At 30.9% G+C, this 22384-nt stretch overlaps 3 protein-coding genes and 1 non-coding gene across 4 annotated transcripts; 2 read left to right on the top strand and 2 right to left on the bottom strand.

The window, feature by feature from the left end:
- Positions 1-362: 362 nt before the first annotated feature.
- Positions 363-1492, bottom strand: LOC105778260 (F-box protein SKIP27). Its single transcript, XM_012601936.2, has 3 exons — positions 1031-1492; positions 873-947; positions 363-777 (listed from the first exon to the last, which is right to left on the bottom strand). The coding sequence occupies exons 1-3, from the start codon at positions 1286-1288 to the stop codon at positions 577-579; spliced, it is 534 nt and encodes a 177-aa protein (XP_012457390.1). The 5' UTR covers positions 1289-1492; the 3' UTR covers positions 363-576.
- Positions 1493-7084: 5592 nt separating this feature from the next.
- TRNAD-GUC (transfer RNA aspartic acid (anticodon GUC)) lies at positions 7085-7156 on the top strand. The gene has a single exon. It is a non-coding gene; the product is annotated as a tRNA-Asp (tRNA).
- A 42-nt stretch (positions 7157-7198) lies between these two features.
- On the top strand, positions 7199-14351 carry LOC105777976 (anaphase-promoting complex subunit 4). Its single transcript, XM_012601515.2, has 19 exons — positions 7199-7569; positions 7682-7793; positions 7924-8015; positions 8258-8341; positions 8522-8761; positions 9151-9231; positions 9606-9748; positions 9984-10144; positions 10228-10328; positions 10425-10499; positions 11080-11259; positions 11418-11500; positions 11574-11666; positions 12128-12232; positions 12403-12541; positions 12712-12942; positions 13086-13238; positions 13858-13939; positions 14044-14351. Exons 1-19 carry the CDS (start codon positions 7501-7503, stop codon positions 14136-14138), a joined length of 2319 nt encoding a protein of 772 aa, XP_012456969.1. The 5' UTR covers positions 7199-7500; the 3' UTR covers positions 14139-14351.
- Positions 14352-15915: 1564 nt separating this feature from the next.
- On the bottom strand, positions 15916-21679 carry LOC105778179 (hypothetical protein). The gene is made up of 9 exons (XM_012601825.2): positions 21337-21679; positions 21067-21142; positions 20604-20665; positions 19035-19359; positions 18689-18866; positions 18438-18598; positions 17665-17868; positions 17124-17343; positions 15916-16701 (listed from the first exon to the last, which is right to left on the bottom strand). The coding sequence occupies exons 1-9, from the start codon at positions 21414-21416 to the stop codon at positions 16190-16192; spliced, it is 1818 nt and encodes a 605-aa protein (XP_012457279.1). The 5' UTR covers positions 21417-21679; the 3' UTR covers positions 15916-16189.
- Between the last annotated feature and the right edge of the window lie 705 nt (positions 21680-22384).

The following is a 22384-nucleotide window of genomic DNA, read 5'->3' as shown; positions in this document are numbered from 1 at the left end:
TGGCTTCACCATTGTTTATACTATCATTTATACGATATTGTTAACTTTAAACTAACATTTAAAGACCAAAGTAAAACGTTTCGAAAATCTCTGATCTATTTAGAATCAGGAACATAGATCAAGAATATCTAAAGGAACTAACCCAAGTTTGACATGATCTAGTACATTGCTTTGCAAATATGTTTCCCAACAATTAATCGAAATTTAATCTCCAAATCTCTCTTGAATCTATTCATGGATTGAAAACACATTCAATTGATTAAAAGCAGAGAAAAAGAGTACACATCCATTAATGGAATCTGAATCTTTTCACAACATTGAACAGAGGTAAACAAAGATTATAACATTGAATGCTTCAAAGATTGAATATGAACCATCTTTATTAAGCTTAACTTTTTTTTTTAATCAAATCGGAAGGGTCAAGAACACGACCCTTCAAACAAATACTATCCCTTTCTTCTTTTTTTGTACAACAAGATGCATAAAAACAAGCCAAAAAATTCCCATTCTTCAATGAAAACTTTGAAGAAAATAATGGCTTGTAATGCACTGATTTAATAGCAAACAACAAGCTATTTACAAAAACAATTGTATTGATATATCTGCAAGTTTTTTCTTGTTGATTGACCTGTGTGACCTCCATTGTTGAGGTGCATTTGGAGCTTCAAGTTCCAAGTCGTTTGATTCACTTTGTTCATCGAAATCTATTGATGTTTTAAAAGCTTTCACCTTTGTTGGTGTACTATATGCAAAATGCAATTGCTTTGCAACCATAGCCTGCAGAAAAATAAGAATAATCACAGTAAATAATCAGATTAAATGGTTAAAGAAATAAGAAAAAAATGAATTGAATTGAAATATTTTGTACTTACAGCTTCTCTGATTGATTTAGAAACAATAGGAAGCCGCTTCAAATCTTCATGATCCACACCACAAATAATCTTAATCTGCAAAAAGAAAACAAAAAAAAAATGTAAATCATTCCCAAAAATAGAAACTAATTGGAAAACCAAAATTTAAAGCTGCTTACAATAATATCTTGTGGAAGTGATTCGAGAGCAGATTTTTCATAGCAATTATCATCACCATCGATCATCATTCTCTTACTGCACCGCCTTTTCAACGATGAAGCTTTGGTCCCATCGTCAATTTCATTCGATATCCCAATCCTTTTCCTCCTTAATCCATGGGTATATCTCACGAACCCTAACCCTAAACTTTCTCCTCTTTTTTCATTCATACAATCATGTTTCAACTTCAGTGAAGATGTACGGCTTACTAATTCCATGACAGAATCCACAAAAGGGGGGAAATAAAATCTAAAAAAGAATTTTTTTTTTTGTGTGAAATAATACCTTAGATCTTAAAACACAAAAAGAAAATCTGGGGTTTTTTATAGTTCAAATTTAGAGATAAGATAAACCCTAAAATTTCTAAATTTGAGTGAAGATAACAATGGTTTTTTTTTTTTTTTTTTGAAATAGGAAACAAAGAAGTTGCCTTGGATAAACAGAGTTGCTTTAAAAATGTAAACTCCTCCTTATATACCGGTGAAGAAATAAAATTAAATATCTACGCGTTTTTTTATTCTTTATTTGTTTTTTACCCCTGGAAATTACTGGAGAATTCCGGCAAAAGAGGATAAATCTTTTTAACTTTCACCCGTGTGTTGGGGGATGAAATTTTAAGGTCGTGCGTGAATTGGCGGTTAAATTACAAACTAGCCGTTGAAAAGTAACGCGTGGCGAAAAATTAGGTGGAGGTAGAGAAGCAACTTGGGTGGTGCTGAGGTGGAAGATTAGTCGGTCTAATCTCATCCAATGTCGGCTTTGTTGGTCTGCTTCTGTGACACGCTTCTTTTTCGTCTACGGAACTTTTTATGGGCAGTTCTCATAATTTGGTTAACTGATAATTAAATCAATTATGAATAAAATATATATTTAATCAATTTTTCATCAGATTCAATTTGTTTATATCAATTTCTAAATTAACTAATTAAATAATTTTTTCGAATAAATAATTTGACTAATTTTTAATCCAATCTAATTCAAATAATATTATGTTTAATAATATTAATTAAATTTAAAATCGAGTTGAATTAAATATTTAAATGATAATAAATTTCTTTTAATATTTTATTTTTATTCACAAAATACGAATTAAAAATTTTATTTAAGAGGTATTAAATTTATTACTACTCAATCTAGTAGGCATTAGTGATGTTTGTTCACTTGTTGTGATAATCAAAAAAAATTATTAAAACTTATTTAATTGAGTAAGTTTGGTCAAATCAGCTATCATTGTTTGTTCAATTTTGCACGCCGTTAAGCTATATTATTATAGGTAAACTACACTACATGCCACCAAATTATAAAAATTTCTACTTAATTATTAATATAACTTTTTAGAAAAATTATAAAATAGTCATCTAATTATATAATTTTATCTTTTTAGTAATTAATTTTCTAACAAAAAATAAAAAACCCAAAATTTAATATAATTCGATAATAAAAATGACAAAAATAATCATTCATTTTACAAAGTAAGTTATATTATTATAGCAGTGTTTTTATCTTTTCATATTTCTATAAATAAATAAAAACTTATTCATAGTAAGGTTTTATCAAGAACATTATGAAATTTAAAATTTTCAACTTTACCATTTCATCATATACTTTATTTGGTTTTTAATAATTTTTGTTTTGAATAATTTCATTATAGGTTCTGATCATATTTGTTTTTTTAACATAATGCTTAGAACTATTCATAGCCCCTCTCCGGCCCATAAATAAAAAGATAATGCGCTTCAATGCACTCGAACCAACATTCTCCCACATTGGCAATAATGACTATGCTAATTGAGCTAAGACTCAATCGACTCTTAATAAATTTTTAATAAATATATTTGTTATATGATATTTTTTCACTCTATCGTAATTTAATATAGATTAACTCAATCTATTACTGGGTGTGAAAATACATAACTAAGTTTGTTGACTTAAATCCATAACTCAAACCAACTTAATTTCATGTTTTATTTTTCAAATACTAAACCGGTTTAACCATATAGTTCAGTCATAACAAATGTTTTCATAATCAAACCAATAACTGGTTGGTAGATTAGTCTAAAACAATGTATAAAATCGCCTGACCCTCGAATTAGTTTAGAGCGATTGAATTGAACTACATATTTAATTGAACCATGTTTTATAAATTTTTAATAACTTATTTTATTTGAGCCAATTGAACTGAGAATTGGTGATCTAACTAATACAACTATCGACTCGATTCAAAAACAGTGATTAAAATAGAGGTTGATCTTAAAAAAAAAATCAAAACAATCAAACTAATGGATTTGCAGTTAAAATATGTCATAGGTCCTTATACTCTTCCTAAATTTAAAAAGTAAAGAGACTGAATTCTTAAAAATAAAAGTATAAAGACTAAATTACTAATTTGGAAAGAGTCAAGGGACCTATGACATATTTTAACCTTTATAGAAATACGGGGAGATGACGAGGGAACTAAAAGAGATAGTGAAGGGTGTTCCGGGGGACAGATAGGACAGGCTTATGGTGAATATGAGTTAAGGTTTAGACATGCAAACATACACGTGAGTAGGAGAGTGAAATGATTTGGATAGCGGCCGGCCAATGGTTTGGCTTTGACGCAGTGCCGGTATTCTAATTTTACGCTGTTTGCCTGGCTGTTGCGTCTGTCACATCCATCTACTTTTCAATTGGCGGTCAGCACACGTCAATACTCATTACCATTGGGTCAAAAGTAAAAAAGTTAATTAATATTAATCTTTTTACTTTTTTCTTTAAATATATGTCTTGATAATTATTTGATAAATTGATTTCACAACTAAGTTAAGATTTTATCATTTAAATTTAAATTATATTTAAAAAATTAAAAATTATTCGATATTTTTATCTGCAAGTGAAAAAAAATTATATAAAATAAGCTTGAGTTGGAAACGATGAATAAAACACTAGACTACTATGTTTGAAGGATTAAATTATAATATGGGGTTTGAACTTTTCTTAGTCCAAGTTAGGTCCTAAGCTTGACAGTTGTTCTCACACCAAACCTAAACTTAGCAACTTTTTCTACATTATGGCTTGAACTTGACAATTGTTATCATATTAAGGCTTAAACTTTAGGGGTTTTTAAGGACGAACTTGGATGAAAAGAAAAGCTAAAATTTCAATGTGAAAATATTTGCCAAGTTCAAGACTTAACTTGGAAAAAAAAATTAGGTCCCAATGTAAAAAAAATTGTCAAGTTCAAGTCCCAAAATATGATTTAAACCTTGTTAGAATTTTATAATTGATAAATGTTTCATGCATAATTCTTGAATTGTCATTATTATCAAAGTTTTTAATAGAACAAATATTAGATTGGGTTGGTGGTCAATTTTTTAGGGATTGGTTGAACTGACAAAAAATTAATTGAATTGGATAATTAAATCGAATTTTATTATTATTATTATTATTATTATTATATATTTTTAATGATCTATTTATTTAGATTGATTAGACTGATAAAATGATGACTAGACTGGTCTAATCATCGATAAAATTCTAAAAACATGGGAAGGAAATAAGTATGTGAATCATCTTACGGTACAAGAAGGTGATGTATCATTAATATTGGATTTTCTGCCACTAGGTCTTGTTCCTGCCATAAGTTGATGCTTGTGTTCGAGGGAAAATTAGGGTCAGTTCTTCATTGCTTTTGAGAAGTAATTTTCAAAAAGTTTGATTTAAAATTTGACTGTTTAGCATTGCTGTCAAAAAAAGCTTTTGAGAAATAAAATGTCCATTTTAGACATATTATTATCAAGTAACAAATATGCATTTAAATAATATTTAAATTAATTATTATTATATTTTAGTAATAATATAAAAAATATATATATTGTTGTTAATATTTTAATATATGAAATATAAATTGTAAATATTAATTATTTATAAAATTTAATTAGAATATATAAACTATATTTTAAATATTTAAATATAACCATTAAATATTTGTAATTAGTATTTTAAAAAAAATATTTTTTTATTTTTAATTAATGATTTTAACACAATTGTAATTAAGCACCAAGAAAAAAAAGAAAAATACTATGTTATTGGATGGGTGAAAAAGTAATTAAGCACCAAAAGTACTTTTGGGAGAAGAAAAGCTAAAATTTTTAGCTTCTTATTTTAAGCTCCTTTTCAGAAGTGGTTTTGAAAAGCACTTCTGAAAAGCTAAAAATTTCAGTCAAAAGCAGCTTGTTCTTCACAGCTTTTCTTTCAAAAATGCTTTTGGAGTCAAAAGTGTTTTTTTAAGCAATGAAGAACTGACCCTTAGAATACAAGGGCTTGTTTAGTTTTGGAAACTAGAGGTGGCTTTCGTTTCTTTTTGAGAAAATGGAAAACATTGAAGATAACATGTTTGATTGAAAATTTTGAAAATGATTATTGAAAAATGAAAATATGTAAAATTAGAAAACAATAAAAGGCTATGTTAATTGCTTTCACTAAAAATGTAGTTGTAAAAGTGAAAATGAGAAAATAATAATTTTAACTTTCAATGAATTGCCGTATAAGCACAGATTTTTATTTTATCTACCAGACGTGTTTTTCAATTTTAAAAATAGAAAATTAAAATAGAAAATATTTTTAAAAATCAAACGGCGTTTTAGACAATATTATATGTTTTCAGTTTTCTTTTCATTTTCAGAAAATAGTTTTATTTTCTATTTTGAAAATTGAAAAATATGTTTTGTATATGAAAATAGAAAATTGTTTTCAATATAAAATAATTAAATTAAAGTATAATTTATTGAAAATGTCTTACAGTAGTAAAAAGAAGTTTAAATATTATAAAAATAAAGAGTTGCTTCTAAAATTATTCACACTAAGGTAAATTTAATGCATAAAATGGAATCTAAAAAATTATTGTTTTCAACTTTTTCCATTTTTACAAAACATTTTAATTAAAAACAACGAAGATATTTTTTCCACTAATTTTCATATATTTTATTTTAATTAAAATTTCCTTTAAAAATACAAATAAAATATAATTCTCATAAAAACAATGCAATATATTATCCAGTTTAAATATATTAAAATTAAAGAAAATATAAAATTATTTGCACAAAATGTTCTCCTTTATTCTAAAAGCCCAAAATCCATAATTGTCAAAAAGCTTGTTTAGCACTAAATTAACTTTCCAAGCCCACAACCAATACCAAAATAACTTTAATACAAAAGCAGCCCATTCCATAATAATAATCAGGGATAAATATCAACATTATACATCAATTATAGTTTAATGTGTAATTTTACACATGAATTTTGATATTGTGTAATTTTATATATGAATTTTGACTTGATTCAATTATTGTAAATTATTAACACAATTATTGATATAAAATTATTTTATGTTTATATATTGCATAAATAAATAATTATATTTATCCAATATAAAAATAAATTAAAGTTTCAAGTATATATTTGAGCCACAATAAAAGTTTCACGTACATAACGCACTAAATTAAAGTTTATGTATACAATTGCATATTAAATTAAAATTAATGTATAATTTTGAGGTTTATCCTAATAATAATAAGAGTAATTATTACAATAATCAATCAATCTCATGGATTTTAAAATATTTATACATTAAGGTTGGTTTAATGTGTGATTTGATACATGAATTTTAATTTGGTACAATTATACACATGAAACTTAAATTGTGGTTCATATGTATATACTGAATTTTGGTTTTGATTCAATTATGCACATTTAAAGAAATAAATACCTACAATTATTTTCATATTGGATTAATATAATTATTTGTGTATACAATATATCAACGTAAAATTGTGCTAATTTGATAATAATATTATTGATTCATAATAATTAAATAAAATCATATAAAATCAAATTTTATGTAAAAAATTTCACATTAGATCAAATTTTTTTTTTTTATAGTTATCCCTACAAAAAAATAGTTTTATACATTCATGCCAACTAGACAAGTCACATTTGTCTTTATTATGTACTTTTGGATTTTCCTTATCAAACGAGTCGTTGTAGTATAGTGGTAAGTATTCCCGCCTGTCACGCGGGCGACCCGGGTTCGATCCCCGGCAACGGCGGCTTTTTATTCTTTTCAAAATTTTACTTTCAGTTTAAATCAAACCGTCACTTAAAATCCTGTAAACCCAACCGGCGAGCGACCGGCCGACGGCTCCGTTTCTTCTACCATATTTCTTTTTTAGTCCCTCCCTAAACAAAATCAACAAAATCCCCTTTAACCCCCCCCCAAAAAAAATAAAAAAATTCCCGCCCTAATCTTATTTTACATTTTGCTACTCTCCCCAGTTCCCACACCTCTTATCCGTCTTCTCCTTCAGTTGAACACTGTCCGTTAGGGTTTAAGTGCAATATACTAAGCTAAAATTTACTTTAAAAAACTTCTTTAGAGTTCTTTTTTTTAGCGATGGAAACCGATGAAACGCCTCGCGTGCTTCCTTTTCAACTTCAGTTCGACAAACCTGTCGCCTCTCAGGTTCATTTCCATCACATTTTACGGTTTCGTTTTCGTCTTCTTCTTTTTTTCGATCTTAGTTACATATCATGATTATGCATGTTCTTATTTTTAATTAATTTTTGTTGATTAGATTAAAATCGCGGAATGGAATCCAGAGAAAGATTTACTGGCTATGGTTACTGAGGACTCCAAGATTTTGCTTCATCGGTTCAACTGGCAAAGACTCTGGACGATTTTTCCTGGTAATTCATGGACTGTTCTCTCTTTCTTTCTTTTTTCTTTTTTTTTAAAAAAATAAATTATTTGTTTAATTTTTTTTATTTGGATTTGAATCATGTGATTCGTTTGTTTAATGATTTTTTTTTTTTACAGGAAGGTGCATTACATCCTTATGTTGGCGTCCTGATGGTAAAGCGATAGCAGTTGGGCTGGAGGATGGCACAATTTCATTGCACGATGTTGAAGTGAGTTAGCCTTTTATTTATTTATTTTTTCAAATTTTAATGTCTATTAGGATCTAATATTGTTTATTCGAATTTTAATTTTTCGTTGTTTGGTTTCTCTACATTCATTGTGGATAATCATGATTGTTGATTGCGTTCTTAATTCTCATCCATGTTTTGTGTTTTCTTGAGGTTAGATGGTTATTATTCATAATAATATTATGGAATTTGTTCCTCTAACTTATATTTTGTATTTCTTGCAGAATGGAAAGTTGTTGAGAAGTTTAAAGTCTCACACTGTTGCTGTTGTGTCCCTTAATTGGGAGGAGGATGGACAAGTGATTAAAGTAGGCATTTGTCGTTTGTTTTGAAATATTTGTATTTTTTCTTACAATTTTTGACTTGTAAACATCTTGCAGAAGTTAACCCTTTCTTCAACATCTGTCATGTTCATTATCCTTCTTTGAGTTCATATAAATATTTCACATTTTAACTTCGTGATCGATCTCAATTGACTTTGATGATAGGATGATTCTGTTAATAATTCAACATACGAGGACCGCACTTCTCGTTTCTTTCCTCCTGCTCCAAGAGTTCCTAGGATGCCTGGGCTGGCACCTGGAGATACTGGCTTCATGGATGATAGTGATGATTCATTTCGTGAGCTTTCAAATTCCTCATACCAACGGTTTAACATTTTATGTAGTGGTGACAAAGATGGAAGCACATGCTTTAGTATATTCGGAATATTTCCGATAGGGAAAATAGTAAGCTACTTATCTATCTTGGAAATTTCTGGATTATACTGATTAACTGATTTATATTATCTACTTGTTTTCTATCAACTAACTTATGGAAATGCTTCTAGCCGTTTTAGAGCTGGCCTGGCAAATAAAAATAAATTTTATGGCTTTGTCGCTTTGATTTATCAAATTGACACTCTTCTGTCACTTATATTTTTATGGACATTGCGAAATGCCTTGTATTTCTCTTCTAAAATACTAGACCCTAGATTATTTTTCATGGTTCAGAGAGAGCCATATTCTTCCTTTTGTTTATTTTATTTATCATTACAATTATTTTACATTTTATGCAGAACATAATTAACTCTATTATTTTTAATATGAATTATTTTGCACATGAAACTATTTACCAGAACATACACAATTTGTCTATTCCTACTCCGTATGCTACTGAGCCAGCTACATGCAGACTGTCGCATGCTTCAATTTCCAAGGTATGCACATTTTTATATAATGAATTTGCAATGGTAGCAAGATAATTTTTTTTTTCACAATTATCGGGGTGTTAGTTATTAATGATGTGTAGAACAAGTTTTGCAACGTGAGTAAAAGAAGAGTTCTATTTTCCTAGACTTCTGTCTTTGTTGTTTTATTTATGTTTTATGCCTATAAACTGGACAGCTTGTAGGTAGTCCTTTTTTCTGGTTGAAAGGTCATGCAACAGGATAAATCAGGCTAACTTATATTAAAAGAATATTTCCCTCCTCCACATACCGAATTAAAACCTGTTCACTTTATTTTAGTTTTTAGTGCTTGCTTACAGGTCAATACGTAGTAGGTTTAACGGGCGTTCCTATTTTGTTATTAGATTGCTTTGTCCAAAGACCTTTGTCATCTGATAGTAATGTGTTCTGGAGAACTTAATCATGATGAGGTTGAATCTGCTGAGAGACAGCTTGGTGTGCATGGTTGTCATTGCTTACTGCTCGATACTTCTATCTTTTGGAAGAGGTAACTTTGCTGGAGAACCCAAGAATACCTGCAGTTTGTTTGTATATTTATAGGTTTCACGTTTTGTAGTGTTAGCTTTTTTTAGCTATTTTCAATGGTATCTTGCAATGCATCTTGCTCACAGTTTTATCATGCACCAGTCGTTTATCTGAAGTTGATAAACCATAAACATGCTTTATTCCTTAATCCTTCTCATGACCTGCTTCATCTTTTCATTATCTCTTCCTCATGGAAGGAAAAATGAACTCCACCAAGTGGCCCAACAAGCTTCTAACATCGAGGATTTAATTGAAGTTATTCGATCATCATTATCGGTAATGTCTAAACAATGGTCAGATGCCATGCACACTTTTCGCGAGAAGTTTGATTCTCTATCCAGTTTAATAATTGATCACGGTAACTTTCTGATAGGAGTACCAAAATCTTATTTTCCACTTCTGCCACATATCCTTTAGTTGATTTCTATCCCATGCATATAGGGCTGGACTCATCACCCCAAGAGGAGTTTCTGAGCCTTCTAGGTGGTGCTCGAACTAGCCCACCCGTTCATCAGTTTCTAGTTAACTCTTTGGGTGAATCGGTAAACTTTGCATTATGTAATCATTTCTCTTCTTTTTCTTTTGGTGAGAAGGAAATTATTTTGCACATTTTAATCAATGGATTTCTTTCTAAATAGGGAGTGAAGCGTGTGTCAAAGGTTGTTTGTGGTGCTGGAAAAGAGCTTCAGCATGTTGTCCTTGATCATCTTCAGGTGCTTGGTAGAAATTTTCTCTGCAATTCATGTAATAGTTACTACTATAGAAGAATCCTTTACTTGCTAATTTAATATCTTATCATGGAGCATCATATTGTAATTAGGTGGATTTCATGAGTTAGGTGCATAAATGAAAGTTAAGCTTCCAAATAAGGCTGTGGATGTGTAATTTGCATATGAAATCTTATTTCTAGCTACCATTATTGTCGCAGAAATTATTTGTTATAGCCTAGTTGGGTGCATGCTTAATTTAAGGGGTTCTGCTACCTAAATTCTTAATCTAATGAATGTTAGTGATTATGTTGAGAAACTATTAGCTCAGATGGTCACCCTTTAGGAGAAGGATGAGTTAAAACAATATATTGTTATGCATAAGGGCTCCTTGTTGCATGTAAACCTTTACTAAACCAAAGTGTTGCATTTTATGTCATTATGTATAGACTATGTCTGATTGTGATGATCTATTTTTGCAAATGGAATCTCAATTTAGGTACTGTTTTTTATTTACTTGTCACTTAATGTTGTACGGTGAGTGCTATGGATGTGATCCAGCTGAAAATAAATATACATTTTCCAGCCTGCTGCTGAAATTATTGGATTCAGGATGGGAGAACTTAGAGGTCTTTCTAGATGGCGCACTCGTTTTCAGGGTATTGGCCTGGACGAGACTCTTATCAATAATGCAACAGAAAAATCGGGAATCTTACTAGTGCAAGTTGAGAGATTTATGAGGGTGCTTTCCTCTATGGTACAGCAGGTGGTTAACCTTAACATTTGAAGTTCTTTTGGTCTCTCTTCCTTTATTGTTAATTCGCCCCACCTACCACACTGAATGGAATTAAACTGAACCATTTTCGTCTCCTGGAATTGTGTTTTTCTTCTCTTGGGGTTCTTATTATCTGTCTTTGCTTTCAGTTTTCAAATTTCTTTAATTGGTTGCTAAAATGCATAAAGCTACTTAATCAAGAGCCAAGTGATCAGCTTCTACCCTATAACAGGTTTGTTTCTCGGTGTCTTTAATTTCCCTCCATTGATTATCTTTTTGTGGCCTTACATATTTGCTTTTGACAGCGACCTTGTTGTTATATTCTTGAAGTTCTTATATGATCAAGATCCTGTCAAGCCCTTTCTGGAGCTGTCTGAAGTTGATATTGAACCTGATATGTAAGTTATCTTTTTAACTGCCATAGGTCTTATCGGTGCATTTCAATTTTTCTTACTTTGGTCTGTCATCCAAGAAGATTTATGCATATTGCGCATACACGTAATATGTCACATAGCATGACAATATCTGTTCACGAACTATAGTAAAAGAGGACATTTTTACCTACACAGAAAAAAGTACTCCTTTTACAGATTCGATTGTAGTGATGCTGAATCTGCTGATTAAGGCTTTAACATGGGGAAAAAAAATTAACTTTAGTTTTGTACTTATCAAGCTGCATACAGGGCATAATTCTCCTTCAATGAGTGTTAGTGTGAATTTAATTGTATCTACATATGGCAAGCATGAATATAAACTTATGCATGCATATCCGATTGATGATTTATCTGGTAGATTTTTTGTGCATCATCAGTGTCGTCGTTTCTCCTTTAAAAAAAAGTCTGCTGCTCTCATCCTTCAGGGAAACACTGCAAAGAGTTAAAGAATTGGTTCACTTTGGGGGATTTTCTGATTGTGATTTCCTGAGGAGGACATTAGCTGAGGAATTTAAGCAGATGGAGTCTAGGTATGCTTTCCTTTCGCTTGCCAGGGTCTTCGTCTTTCAATTGGAGATTTCTATGTTCTATAGATTTTATCATTGTTAAAGGCATTTCTGCCTTCCATCTTCATATGTATTGCTTTTTGGTTATACTTCAAACCATAAATATTGCCGTATCGTTGGTCATGCAATTTCAGTTTCAAGGAGGCTTTCTTGATGCCTTTTACTACAATTTCAAGGAAGATGCTTTGCAAGGATGTGCTACCACTGTTTGCCCTCCCATCTTCATCTGCATCTGTATCTGTTTCGGTTCCTATTTCAGTAACATACTACAAGGTAGTCCCCTGCCTGTCCTTCCGTCCTCCTTAATCTTTAATTCGGTCATACATTTATTGGTTTCTATACATCTTGCAAATGTTATTTGTTTCATATCATCATCCCTAACATGTTGGTAGCAATTTAGTTTTCTTATCTGTGTTGTGATGTTTTCTCGTTTTTCTCTATAGGATGCTTCCACATCTGTCTCATCTTACCAGACTCACGAACACGGGTTTATAGATTATATTTCTTTCCAAATCCCCGGTGACTCTTCCTCAAATATTGCTAATTGTATAGGCATATCAAGGAGATTCATGCACAGTTTGAGCAATAGTAGTACTGAGGAATCTGCTTCTTTGGAAGCTGTTTTGCTTTCTGTTCCTGATGGTTATCACTGTGTGGATCTATCTTTATATAAGGTGAAAAACTATGTTTTCTTTTCTCTGCCTTTGATTCTAACGAAGTAAACCCAAAGAGTCTTGTGTTATTTTCTTTTTTAGTACTAGCCTTTCGGGGTTCTTTTCTAACTTGATCTCCTTTTTTATTAAATTTATAAAAACAGGAAGGCCAAATTGTTTTGCTATTAAATGAAACAACTTCTGCTTCTGAATGCTCCGGTGAATCTTGTATGATGATCGTCCAAGCTGATGATCTCCCATTCGCATCCATTCCAAGATCAGGTTGTATAAACACCTGGAACCTAGATCAGCTAAAGGTAAATGTTTCTTCTGGTAGATCCTAATCACACTTGGAAAAATAATTAACAGGGTGTGTAGTTTGGTTGTTTCTGCTGCTCACTATCACTCTACAAACTTAATTACTACATATTTATACATGCATGCAAACTCTGAATATGCGGATACCATAGTCTTGTGTTCATTGAACATGCCGAATTTGCCCTTACCTGGTATGATGTTACGACTATGAGTTTGAGATAGAGTCATGGGCAATGGACGGGAAAATCACTCAAGCTAGTTGAAAGTTGAAACCATAGGACTCGTTAGAGAGACATCTAGATCTCCTTTTAGGATTCTGATAAGAAAATTGACTTAGGTTTTATTATTTGATTTGTTCTTTAAGTAAGAATTAATCTTTCAAGAAGGGAAAGAATCGACTGATCAAGAAACATAAGCCTTAATTAGACAACCGAAGCTACTGACCTTTTGTAACGTAGGTTCAGCCCACAAAGTATCCACAACATTAGTCTCACAATTTGGCCATGCTTTTATTAATAACCATCTTTCCGTCATTTTCTGTGAGAGCATGTAGTCTTTCGTTTAAGTTTCGATGATGAAGTACTTATTTATTAGAAACTGTATCTATGTGCATTATAGGACTCTGTTATGCACTTACGACTGGAAAATGAAAAGGTCCGAAATATCCCTCATTCTGTAGTCGCCCCTCTGGCAGTTAGCGGTAAGTTTTCAAATCGAAACATCCTTGTATCTCAATCCGGTTGGATCATACCAAATATATGTCCTGTTTCTGCTTAACGTTTATTTTCAAATTTACTATAACAGCGTCGAGAGGTGTAGCTTGTGTTTTTGCTGCTAGAAAGCGTGCCTTGGTTTACATACTGGATGAAGATGAAGATGATGTTTCGGATAGTGAATGACTGCTCCGTCTTCTGGAAAAAGATTGTTTCTATAATTTTTGTATTTCATTGCATTGAGCCATAAGTTCTAGTTTTATAGGTTGGTCCGGACCGAGTGAAGTTTTTCCTGTAAAGCATTTGATTATGTTTCATGTACTTCAATTTTGAAATCTGAAAAGTAGAGAGACTAAATTTTTAAATTTCAAAAAGTACAGGGACTATAGGCATATTTAACCTTTTCTTTTTTACAAGTTGTTTGAAGTTAGAATTTCACATGCGTAAATGATGTGACTGTTTTAACTAGCAGGTAAAAATGAGGAACAAAGATTAGCACACGTTGGATTTGGCAGCTTCCACTAAGGAAAGGGAGGGTCATTTTCTCCTTTTTATGTTTTCAGAAAAAGTAAAAGCAGAGAGCGACGAAGAGGCAGACAAAACTGCGCAGAGCCGAATAAATTCATAGAAAACGAAAGAACGTTTAAAAAGGGTGGCTTCAGATTTCCTTATAAAGCTGGGAAAGACATTTCAATTCCACACATTCCCCATCAACACGCATACATACATACATATTTCATTTAAGGTTAAATCAATTTTTGGACGTAAATTTTGTCATTTTTTACCTCAACAAAAAAATTTAATATCAAAATAGGCCACACTATAAATTAATTATCGAAATGGATCATTTATTAGTGTCGTTTGACTTGGCACTGTATGGGTTTTTAAAAGATAATAAATTTTTATTGGTGTCACTTGACATATTAATCGCACTGGACTACAATATAATTACTTATTATATTTATTATACTACAAAATAGTTATTTTAGTTTAGTTGGTAGGATGTGTGGTTTTTTAGTTTTTTTTTTTTTGGATTATTGGGGTTGAAATTTTTTTTTTTAAAGTTAGACCTTGAGCTTGACAATTGTTTTCACATTGGGGATTGAATTTTTTTTTCTCCAAGTTGGCCCTTGATATTTCCTTGAAAGCCCTAAAATTCAGGCTAATGTGGAAACAATTGTCAAGTACAAGTTTCAATATGAGAACAATTATCAAGTTAAGAGATCAACTTAGATAAAAAAAATTCAAACCCAATATGAGAATAGTTGTCAATTTAGACCCGTATGAGAATAATTATCAAATTAAAAACTTAATTTAAAAAATTAAAATCTTAATATAAAAATAATTGTAAACTTCAAACCGATTTAACTTATTATGTATTTGAGATTTCATGAACCATCACATGAATTACGTTATAAGGTAAATTAAACCACAGTGAATACATATAGTAATGATTTGTCAATCGAGGGATTCAGGTTTAATTTAAGGCAATTGAAATTTGGATTTTAATATTTTTTCCTCATTTTAGGTTAGGACAGTTTTGGACTCTGATAAATTTTAAGATGAAAATATTTTAAGTTTAGTTTTTTTTTTCCAAGTTATTACGAGGGGACCATTTTAGATTAAGGCAAATTTTAATTTTGCTCAGTTTCATATTTCAATAATTTAAATTTGACTTTAAAGAGTTGTAGTTACTGGTTTTAGGATTAAATCGAAATTAAATATTTGATTTTTCGTTTTACCTAAAATTGTTATTGTAGATTTTATTGAATAATATTCGATTTCTTTAAAAAGATCTGTGAAGTGTAATTTATTTAAAATTGATATACTTTTCAACACGTTTAATTTTGTTCCTGGTGAAGTTTTATCTCCGAACTTTGCCAAAAGTGAAAGTGCTTGAAAAGAAGAGATGAAGAGGTGACAGAAGTGGATTCACATAGTGGGTGTGTCTCACTCACTATACTTAGCTGAACAATGCCCTGTAAGCTATAGGGCTTGGGTTGAAATTCCATTAAATATAAATACGGGATTTCTTTACGGACAAAGCATTATTTCTCTGCGACTATCGTTATTTCTTCATATATTGCTTTTCAATATAATTGAAAGACAATACTCTCACTCAAGATATATCAAATGTGTTTTAGAAAAAACGATACTTCGTAAACTTATCCCGAACTAGTTGTAACTTGCGTACTCGAGTTGTATGAATCATTCCAACACCATATCCATAGTTTTGCCTATGAATATTCATCCAACTCAACAAGGCGTGCCAGCCTTTCAGCCACCTTCTTCCTAGTGAAAACGCCCCATCTAAGCGCCGCCTTGAGCTTCAGCCACCCCACCACGGCTTTCCCCGACGAACTCAAAGCTTCTTCCTTGTTGAAACCACAGTTCAAAGAGGGCGCGGTGGGCATGTATGTCGATGAACAAGGATTGGATGCACCATGGCCATGGCTTCCCATGTTAATGACACGAAGCAGGTGCTGCATGTCTTCGTTCTCCAGCACCTCGTTGCTTCTCATTATGATCTCTTCCTCCGACAAGAAATCATCGGCTTCCGCCTTGAACGGAGGAATGTTAGACGCGGCAACGCCATGGAAACCTGGCTTGGAGGATGAATGAGATGGACAATGATGAGTTAGCTCGTTATCGTTTAACTCAGTGAATAAAGCACCGTTTAACTGAGTCGTCTGAGCATTGAGACGTGCATTTTGTGATTGCATCGGCAGTTGACTGGCAGCCATGGGATCTTCATAATCGAAACAGATTAACAGATAAATAAACACAGTCAACAAGAAGCATGCATGATGCATATGTGCAAATCTTTTATATAAAAATTCGGTCTAATTATGTTTTAGTCCCTCCACTAATCATAAAATTTAAAATATAATCTCTCTACTTCAATTTATCATAATTTGATGGTTCAAATTGATACCATTAGTCGCGGTTAAAGTGATGATGTGTAATTTAAGAAAAAACAAATTTAACCATTCGATTGGCATGCAAATTTAATATCGGTTGAACTCAGTTGACTGAATAACCATAATAAAGAAGAAAAAAAAAAGCTCATGTCATGTAGAGGGGTAAAATCTCAAAATTAGCACAATAAAAGGACTAAAATCACACTTAGACCATAAAATTCAAGTTCATGTTCAGACAAGAGTAGTATACCTCCAACATTCAGACCAGAATCCATGGGAGGCTGCTCTGGAACTAACAGGCTAGGTAGAACCTGGTGATGGCTTGGATAAGCTTGTAGATCCATTGGAACATTTGCTTTTGAACAACCTGTATTATCGTCTTCGTTACTGCCTGGTGAAGACTTAGCATCATACTCTATAACATGCATCCAATTTTCATATGCCTTCTTTACCAAGCCATCCACATAAACCTGCAAAAAGAAAACATACCCATCACAAGTTTTCTCAAGCTTTTTTTTTTCTTTAAATGTAATTATATTAAGGCAAGGAATCGGATTGGTTTCGGGTTGGATTAATCTATGACCAGGTCAATACGGATTTTTAAGTTTTTGGGTTATTTTAGTTTTGAGTTTAGATCGTTCAAGACATTACATTTTTGGATTCATTTAAGTTCGAGTTATTTTTAGTTGAGGTCAATCTGAATTTAATTTTTTGACTTGTTATAGTCAAATAAGATTGAATCAACTTCAAGTTGGAGTAGATTAGATCGTGATTAGTGCGTGTTGTTTTACCTTGTGATTGTCCGAAAGAGAACCGGCTGCACAATATTGTCCATTGGATATTAGGCCACTGAACTCATGGATGCTGTTAAATACAATGCCCAAAATCCTCCAATTATCAGGGTAATAAACATAAACTTTCCCACTTGGAACACAAGTCCTTGCATGTTCCACCAACACATCCCACATCTTATTAGACATTCCACTTCCAAGAATCTATCAACAAATGCATCAAAAATACCAATTAGAAAATCATAGAAGAACAAAGGATTAGTAAGCAAATTGGCCCCTAAACTGTATCCTTTTTTTGTATTTATTTTTTAATTAAAATTGATACTTAATTTTTTTTTTCAAAAGTGATACTTAAATTATCAAATTTATCTCTTTACCCCATATGTGTGCAATCTATAATAAAATTGATAGTTTAGATACCATTTTAACAAAAAAATTTACCAAAATAAAAAAATGTACAACTTAAGGGTAAATTTTACGCATAAGCCAAGAACAAAATAATTTCGATTTGGTTTATGTCACGATTTAGTCTACAAATTGTATCTATTTTGCCACTTGGATACCTATTTTTCTTTTTTGGTCTCACTTTGATACTTGGAGTTATCATTTTCGTTCTAAAAATATAACACGGTTTGCAAGTAATTTTTAAGAATAAAATGAGGTGAAAAAAGATAGTTAAAGTAGTAATGTAGAAAAAGAAATTAACAAAATTGAAAGTTGGGAGAAATGGTGACTTAAAAGATTTCATGCTGAGATAAAAAAAAAATTCTTACATTTCTCAGCCTTTGTGAGTCCCTAACCACAAGTATTAGAAAATCTTCAACAGTGAAGATCCCAGCTTTATTTAGCTTCTTGTGAAACGACCCATCTTTTCCAATCTTCTCCAATCTCCACACTTCATCATTTAATGCAGGTGGATAATGTTTTTTGTATACTGTTCAAGGAAAAGAAGCAATGATGATTTCATTCACCCTCGTTTTTCGGAGTTTATTTTGGGTATCAAGTAACTTAAGTTAGAACTCACATTCTCCTCGATGATCTTTAACCGTGAAGGCTTCTGTTTTCGCTTCTCGAATACGGATGCCTTCACAAGAATAAGAAGCAACTTTTAGGCCTAATCTGAATTTCCTGCATCTTATCCAACTTGAGTTGTCTGTAAATGTAAGTTCCCCTAATGTTCCCACACCTTCTTTTAGTATCACCTGTTCGGATTTTGTAAGTAACCTCGAAATAATCCAAACTTAAAATGATTTGAATAGACTTTATCTAAATTGGTTCGGCTTGACATGACAAGAAACCTTACTTATTAATCTTCGAACAATAAAATTATATCGATAGTTAGAATTTTAGTCCACATCTAACATAATAACCTGCAAATCGCCCGTTAGAAGTGGCCTTTTCCCTTCACGCTCCTTGACAACATGGCTGTCGAATTCTTCTTGAGTCCAATTATCACCATCTTCATTATTGAAATCTCCCTCAAGCACGACCACATCTAGTGTGGCCCACGACTCTGGGCTACCTGTGACGACATGACCGGTGTTTGCATCAATCAATGAGACGTGGATAGCAGCACCTTGCTCCCCTTCCACTTTCCCTCCGGTAAAGAGAGGGAGGGAAAGCTTTGACTTAAATTTTAGTTGCAAGTTTCTTCCATCGTGCCCTTTTATCCGTTTAGGGGAAGAGGATGAAGACCTGCATGCAGGTTGCAATGTTAATTATTTTGATTAAGTAATTATGTTAAAAAAATCAATTTCAAATAATCGTATATAAATCAACATAATGGAGACTCTCTCCAAAATCCATTATTGCATGAATGGACAGCATCAGGAATACATCAGACAGAAATGTTATCACAAGCATAACACCGATGGGCAGTGCCGATTTTCACAATCCAACTCTAAGTTTGAACTAGTCGGTTCAATCAGTTCGATTAAATAAGTTATTATAAAATTTATAAATAAAATATAAAAAATCTGATCTAATTGGTTTTTTGTTAAGTTCAATACCCTTCTTCGGATTGATAACTCGATCAAATCCTAATTAATTCATCGATCAAGTTTAAATAATTTTGTTGTCAATCATGTATTTCAAGTCAATTTTAAAATTTTAGTAACATTTTAAATTGAGAGAAGTATTTTTAAATCAAATGGTGTTTTTAACTTTTCTTTATGAGTTAATATATTTTATATAATATTTATATCGGATACACAATTATTTTCTATTAAGGTTTATTTTAAATAAATAACCTTATATATTTAAATTTGTAGCAGTTATGTTTTAATATTTAAAATATAATTTATATATTTAAATTAAAATCTTTAAGTAATTAATATTAATTGTTAAAAAATAAAATTCATATTTCATATATTAAAATATTAATAATGAGTTATAATAAATTATTTTTATATTTTTATTGAAATATTTAACATAAAAATTTTATTTCCTGAAACACTTTTTACAACAATATTGAGTACTTAAATATTAAATCAATCTTTTAAAAGTAATTTTTTCACAATACCTTTTAAAATGGAAAAAAAAGTGCAAATAGCATAACTATGACAATTGCATGAAAATGACTGTAAGAAAGGACAACGTATCCAGGTATATATAACAGAGACAATAATGGGTTAAAATATGCCATAAGTCCTTTTACTTTATATAAATTTGGAATTAGTTTTCTTATTTTTAGGGATTTAGTTCTATTCTTTAGATTTCAAAATTTAGGTTATTCTTTTAATTATATAGTTATCAAGTGAGTTTTTTTATTTCAAAATGCCACATCAACAAATTTAACAAAAAATTAATTGTGTAAACAATTGGACCTAGATTTTAAAATTTGAAAAGTAAAAACACTAAATTCTTAAAAGTAAAAGTATAAGGACTAAAAAGTAAAAAAGAAAACAAGATTTTTAAGCAAGGGAAAAAAAAAATCATACTTAGCATTATTAAGCTTGGGATGGCCTAGTTTTGCTAAAGCACGTTCCACTTCTTCACTGACCTGTTATTTTCATATGGTCACAAATAAGATGATCAATAATTAAGTAATGAGAGCTTCAAAAAGTTAGAATATGTTGTTTAAAATTTTGAAATTTAGTCCTTATACTTTTATTTTTAAGAATTTAGTTTTAATTGTTAACACTATTGAAATTATTTTGTTAAATTCGGGTTTACTAGAACGTTTTTTTTTTAGTTGCGTTGCTATCAAGTGAGTAATTTTTTTATTCCAAAATGTCATGGCAACAAATTTAACAGTGTTAACTGTTGGACTTAGATTTTGAAATCTTAAAAATAATGAAACTAAATTCCTGAAAATAAAAGTAAAAGGACTAAATTTCAAATCTTAAAAAAGTACAAGGACCTATAACATATTTTAACCAAATAAAAACCCAGAAATCTTACAACTTTACGAAGAATAGGCTCCAATGATGAACACAGTTTCTGCAAACTATCCACCTTTAAAGCTTCAACAATCACACTGCATATGTTAACACAAAAATCAAATTCTCCAATCAATATTATACATCAAATTCAAAGCCTAAATAATCTCTCAAAACCCGATACTAAAACACATTCCAACCTGCAATCTTCAAATTATTTCAATAACAACTATACCAGTTGAGTTTTTTTTGCCTTTGTCCCATTTCATCGTGTGTATGTATGTATGTATACCTGGCAAGAGCTGGTTTTTTCATAGCGGGACCTTCATCTCCAGAGCTCATGGAATCCAAACATCTCTTCTCTCTAGCCATATTTTTCGACCTCTTCGCGTACCTCTTTTACATTTTTCAAATAACTTCAGCCTGTTTGGTTGCCGAGAAAAAAAGAAGCACTAAAAAACTGAAATCAAAATCCTTCTTCCATTTCGTACTTTGAACTTCACATTCCTTCGGAAAAGAACAAAACCCAAACTCCCAAAAGGGTAAAAGGAAAAAGAAAAAAGAAAAACAGTACTACTCTTCAAAAGGGAAATTCGTAATTATTTATCCAACACGAAGGGGAAACAAATATCTCTATTTGTTCTTTTTTTTCAATTTATTTTCGAAAGGAAAATGTAACGGAAACAAAAGAAAAAGGGTCAATGAAATTTATTGAGAATTGGAATTTTGTGGGGAAAGAAGCTTCGTGGTAAAGCTTACGAATTTTCCTTCTTTGTATTTGCTTGTTTGGAACTGTTTTGATTTTATTTTGGTTAAATACACGTAACTAAGCTACAATTCGACCATTGATACAGTGAATTAGTACCATCAATAACATACTTTAGATTTAAGTCATTCTGATAGTTAGTATCAGAAATCGGAGAAAATGTTGTTTGGATTTTGGTTTATAGATTCGTGACGTTCAAAATTGTTTCATGGAAAAAAAATTGTGAATGAGAAAAGGAACAAGAGATTTCGATCATTTTAGGGGGGCAATTTTAAATTATAAATTTTTTGAGACCAAAATACAAATTTACCATTATACTAATTTATAATATTTAATTTTTAGAAGGCCACTCTAGGTGCAAATAGAGAATACCACACAATAACAATTTAAATATTCTAATGACTTAACAAAAATTTTAAAATAATTTAGTGAGTATTTTATATTTTTTTTAATTAAATGCTGAATACATAAATTGAATAATATTTCCTGATTCTTTAAATTTTGGGGCTGCGAGATCCCATTCCTCTGATCAAATCAGAGCCGTTCGATTAAGGAATCTTTAAAAAAATATTAT

This window comes from Gossypium raimondii, chromosome 10 (assembly GCF_025698545.1).
Source record: "Gossypium raimondii isolate GPD5lz chromosome 10, ASM2569854v1, whole genome shotgun sequence".
In the NCBI taxonomy this organism is placed as follows: Eukaryota; Viridiplantae; Streptophyta; class Magnoliopsida; order Malvales; family Malvaceae; genus Gossypium; species Gossypium raimondii.
The sequence above is the reverse complement of the archived record's forward strand: the minus strand, read 5'-3'. Positions and strand labels throughout refer to the sequence as shown.

What these genes read in the sequence shown, in the direction of transcription:
- LOC105778260 (XM_012601936.2), bottom strand. Translation starts at nt 1,288, where the DNA reads ATGGAATTAGTAAGCCGTACATCTTCACTGAAGTTGAAACATGATTGT. An exon ending in CACTTCCACAAGATATTATT is followed by an intron (nt 948 to 1,030) that starts GTAAGCAGCTTT and finishes TTCTTTTTGCAG; the next exon opens with ATTAAGATTATTTGTGGTGT. An exon ending in CTAAATCAATCAGAGAAGCT is followed by an intron (nt 778 to 872) that starts GTAAGTACAAAA and finishes ATTTTTCTGCAG; the next exon opens with GCTATGGTTGCAAAGCAATT.
- LOC105777976 (XM_012601515.2), top strand. Translation starts at nt 7,501, where the DNA reads ATGGAAACCGATGAAACGCCTCGCGTGCTTCCTTTTCAACTTCAGTTC. An exon ending in TTTCATTGCACGATGTTGAA is followed by an intron (nt 8,016 to 8,257) that starts GTGAGTTAGCCT and finishes TATTTCTTGCAG; the next exon opens with AATGGAAAGTTGTTGAGAAG. An exon ending in CAGTTTAATAATTGATCACG is followed by an intron (nt 10,145 to 10,227) that starts GTAACTTTCTGA and finishes CCATGCATATAG; the next exon opens with GGCTGGACTCATCACCCCAA.
- LOC105778179 (XM_012601825.2), bottom strand. Translation starts at nt 21,416, where the DNA reads ATGGCTAGAGAGAAGAGATGTTTGGATTCCATGAGCTCTGGAGATGAA. An exon ending in TTCTAACGGGCGATTTGCAG is followed by an intron (nt 18,867 to 19,034) that starts GTTATTATGTTA and finishes AAATCCGAACAG; the next exon opens with GTGATACTAAAAGAAGGTGT. An exon ending in TAAAGATCATCGAGGAGAAT is followed by an intron (nt 18,599 to 18,688) that starts GTGAGTTCTAAC and finishes TTCCTTGAACAG; the next exon opens with TATACAAAAAACATTATCCA.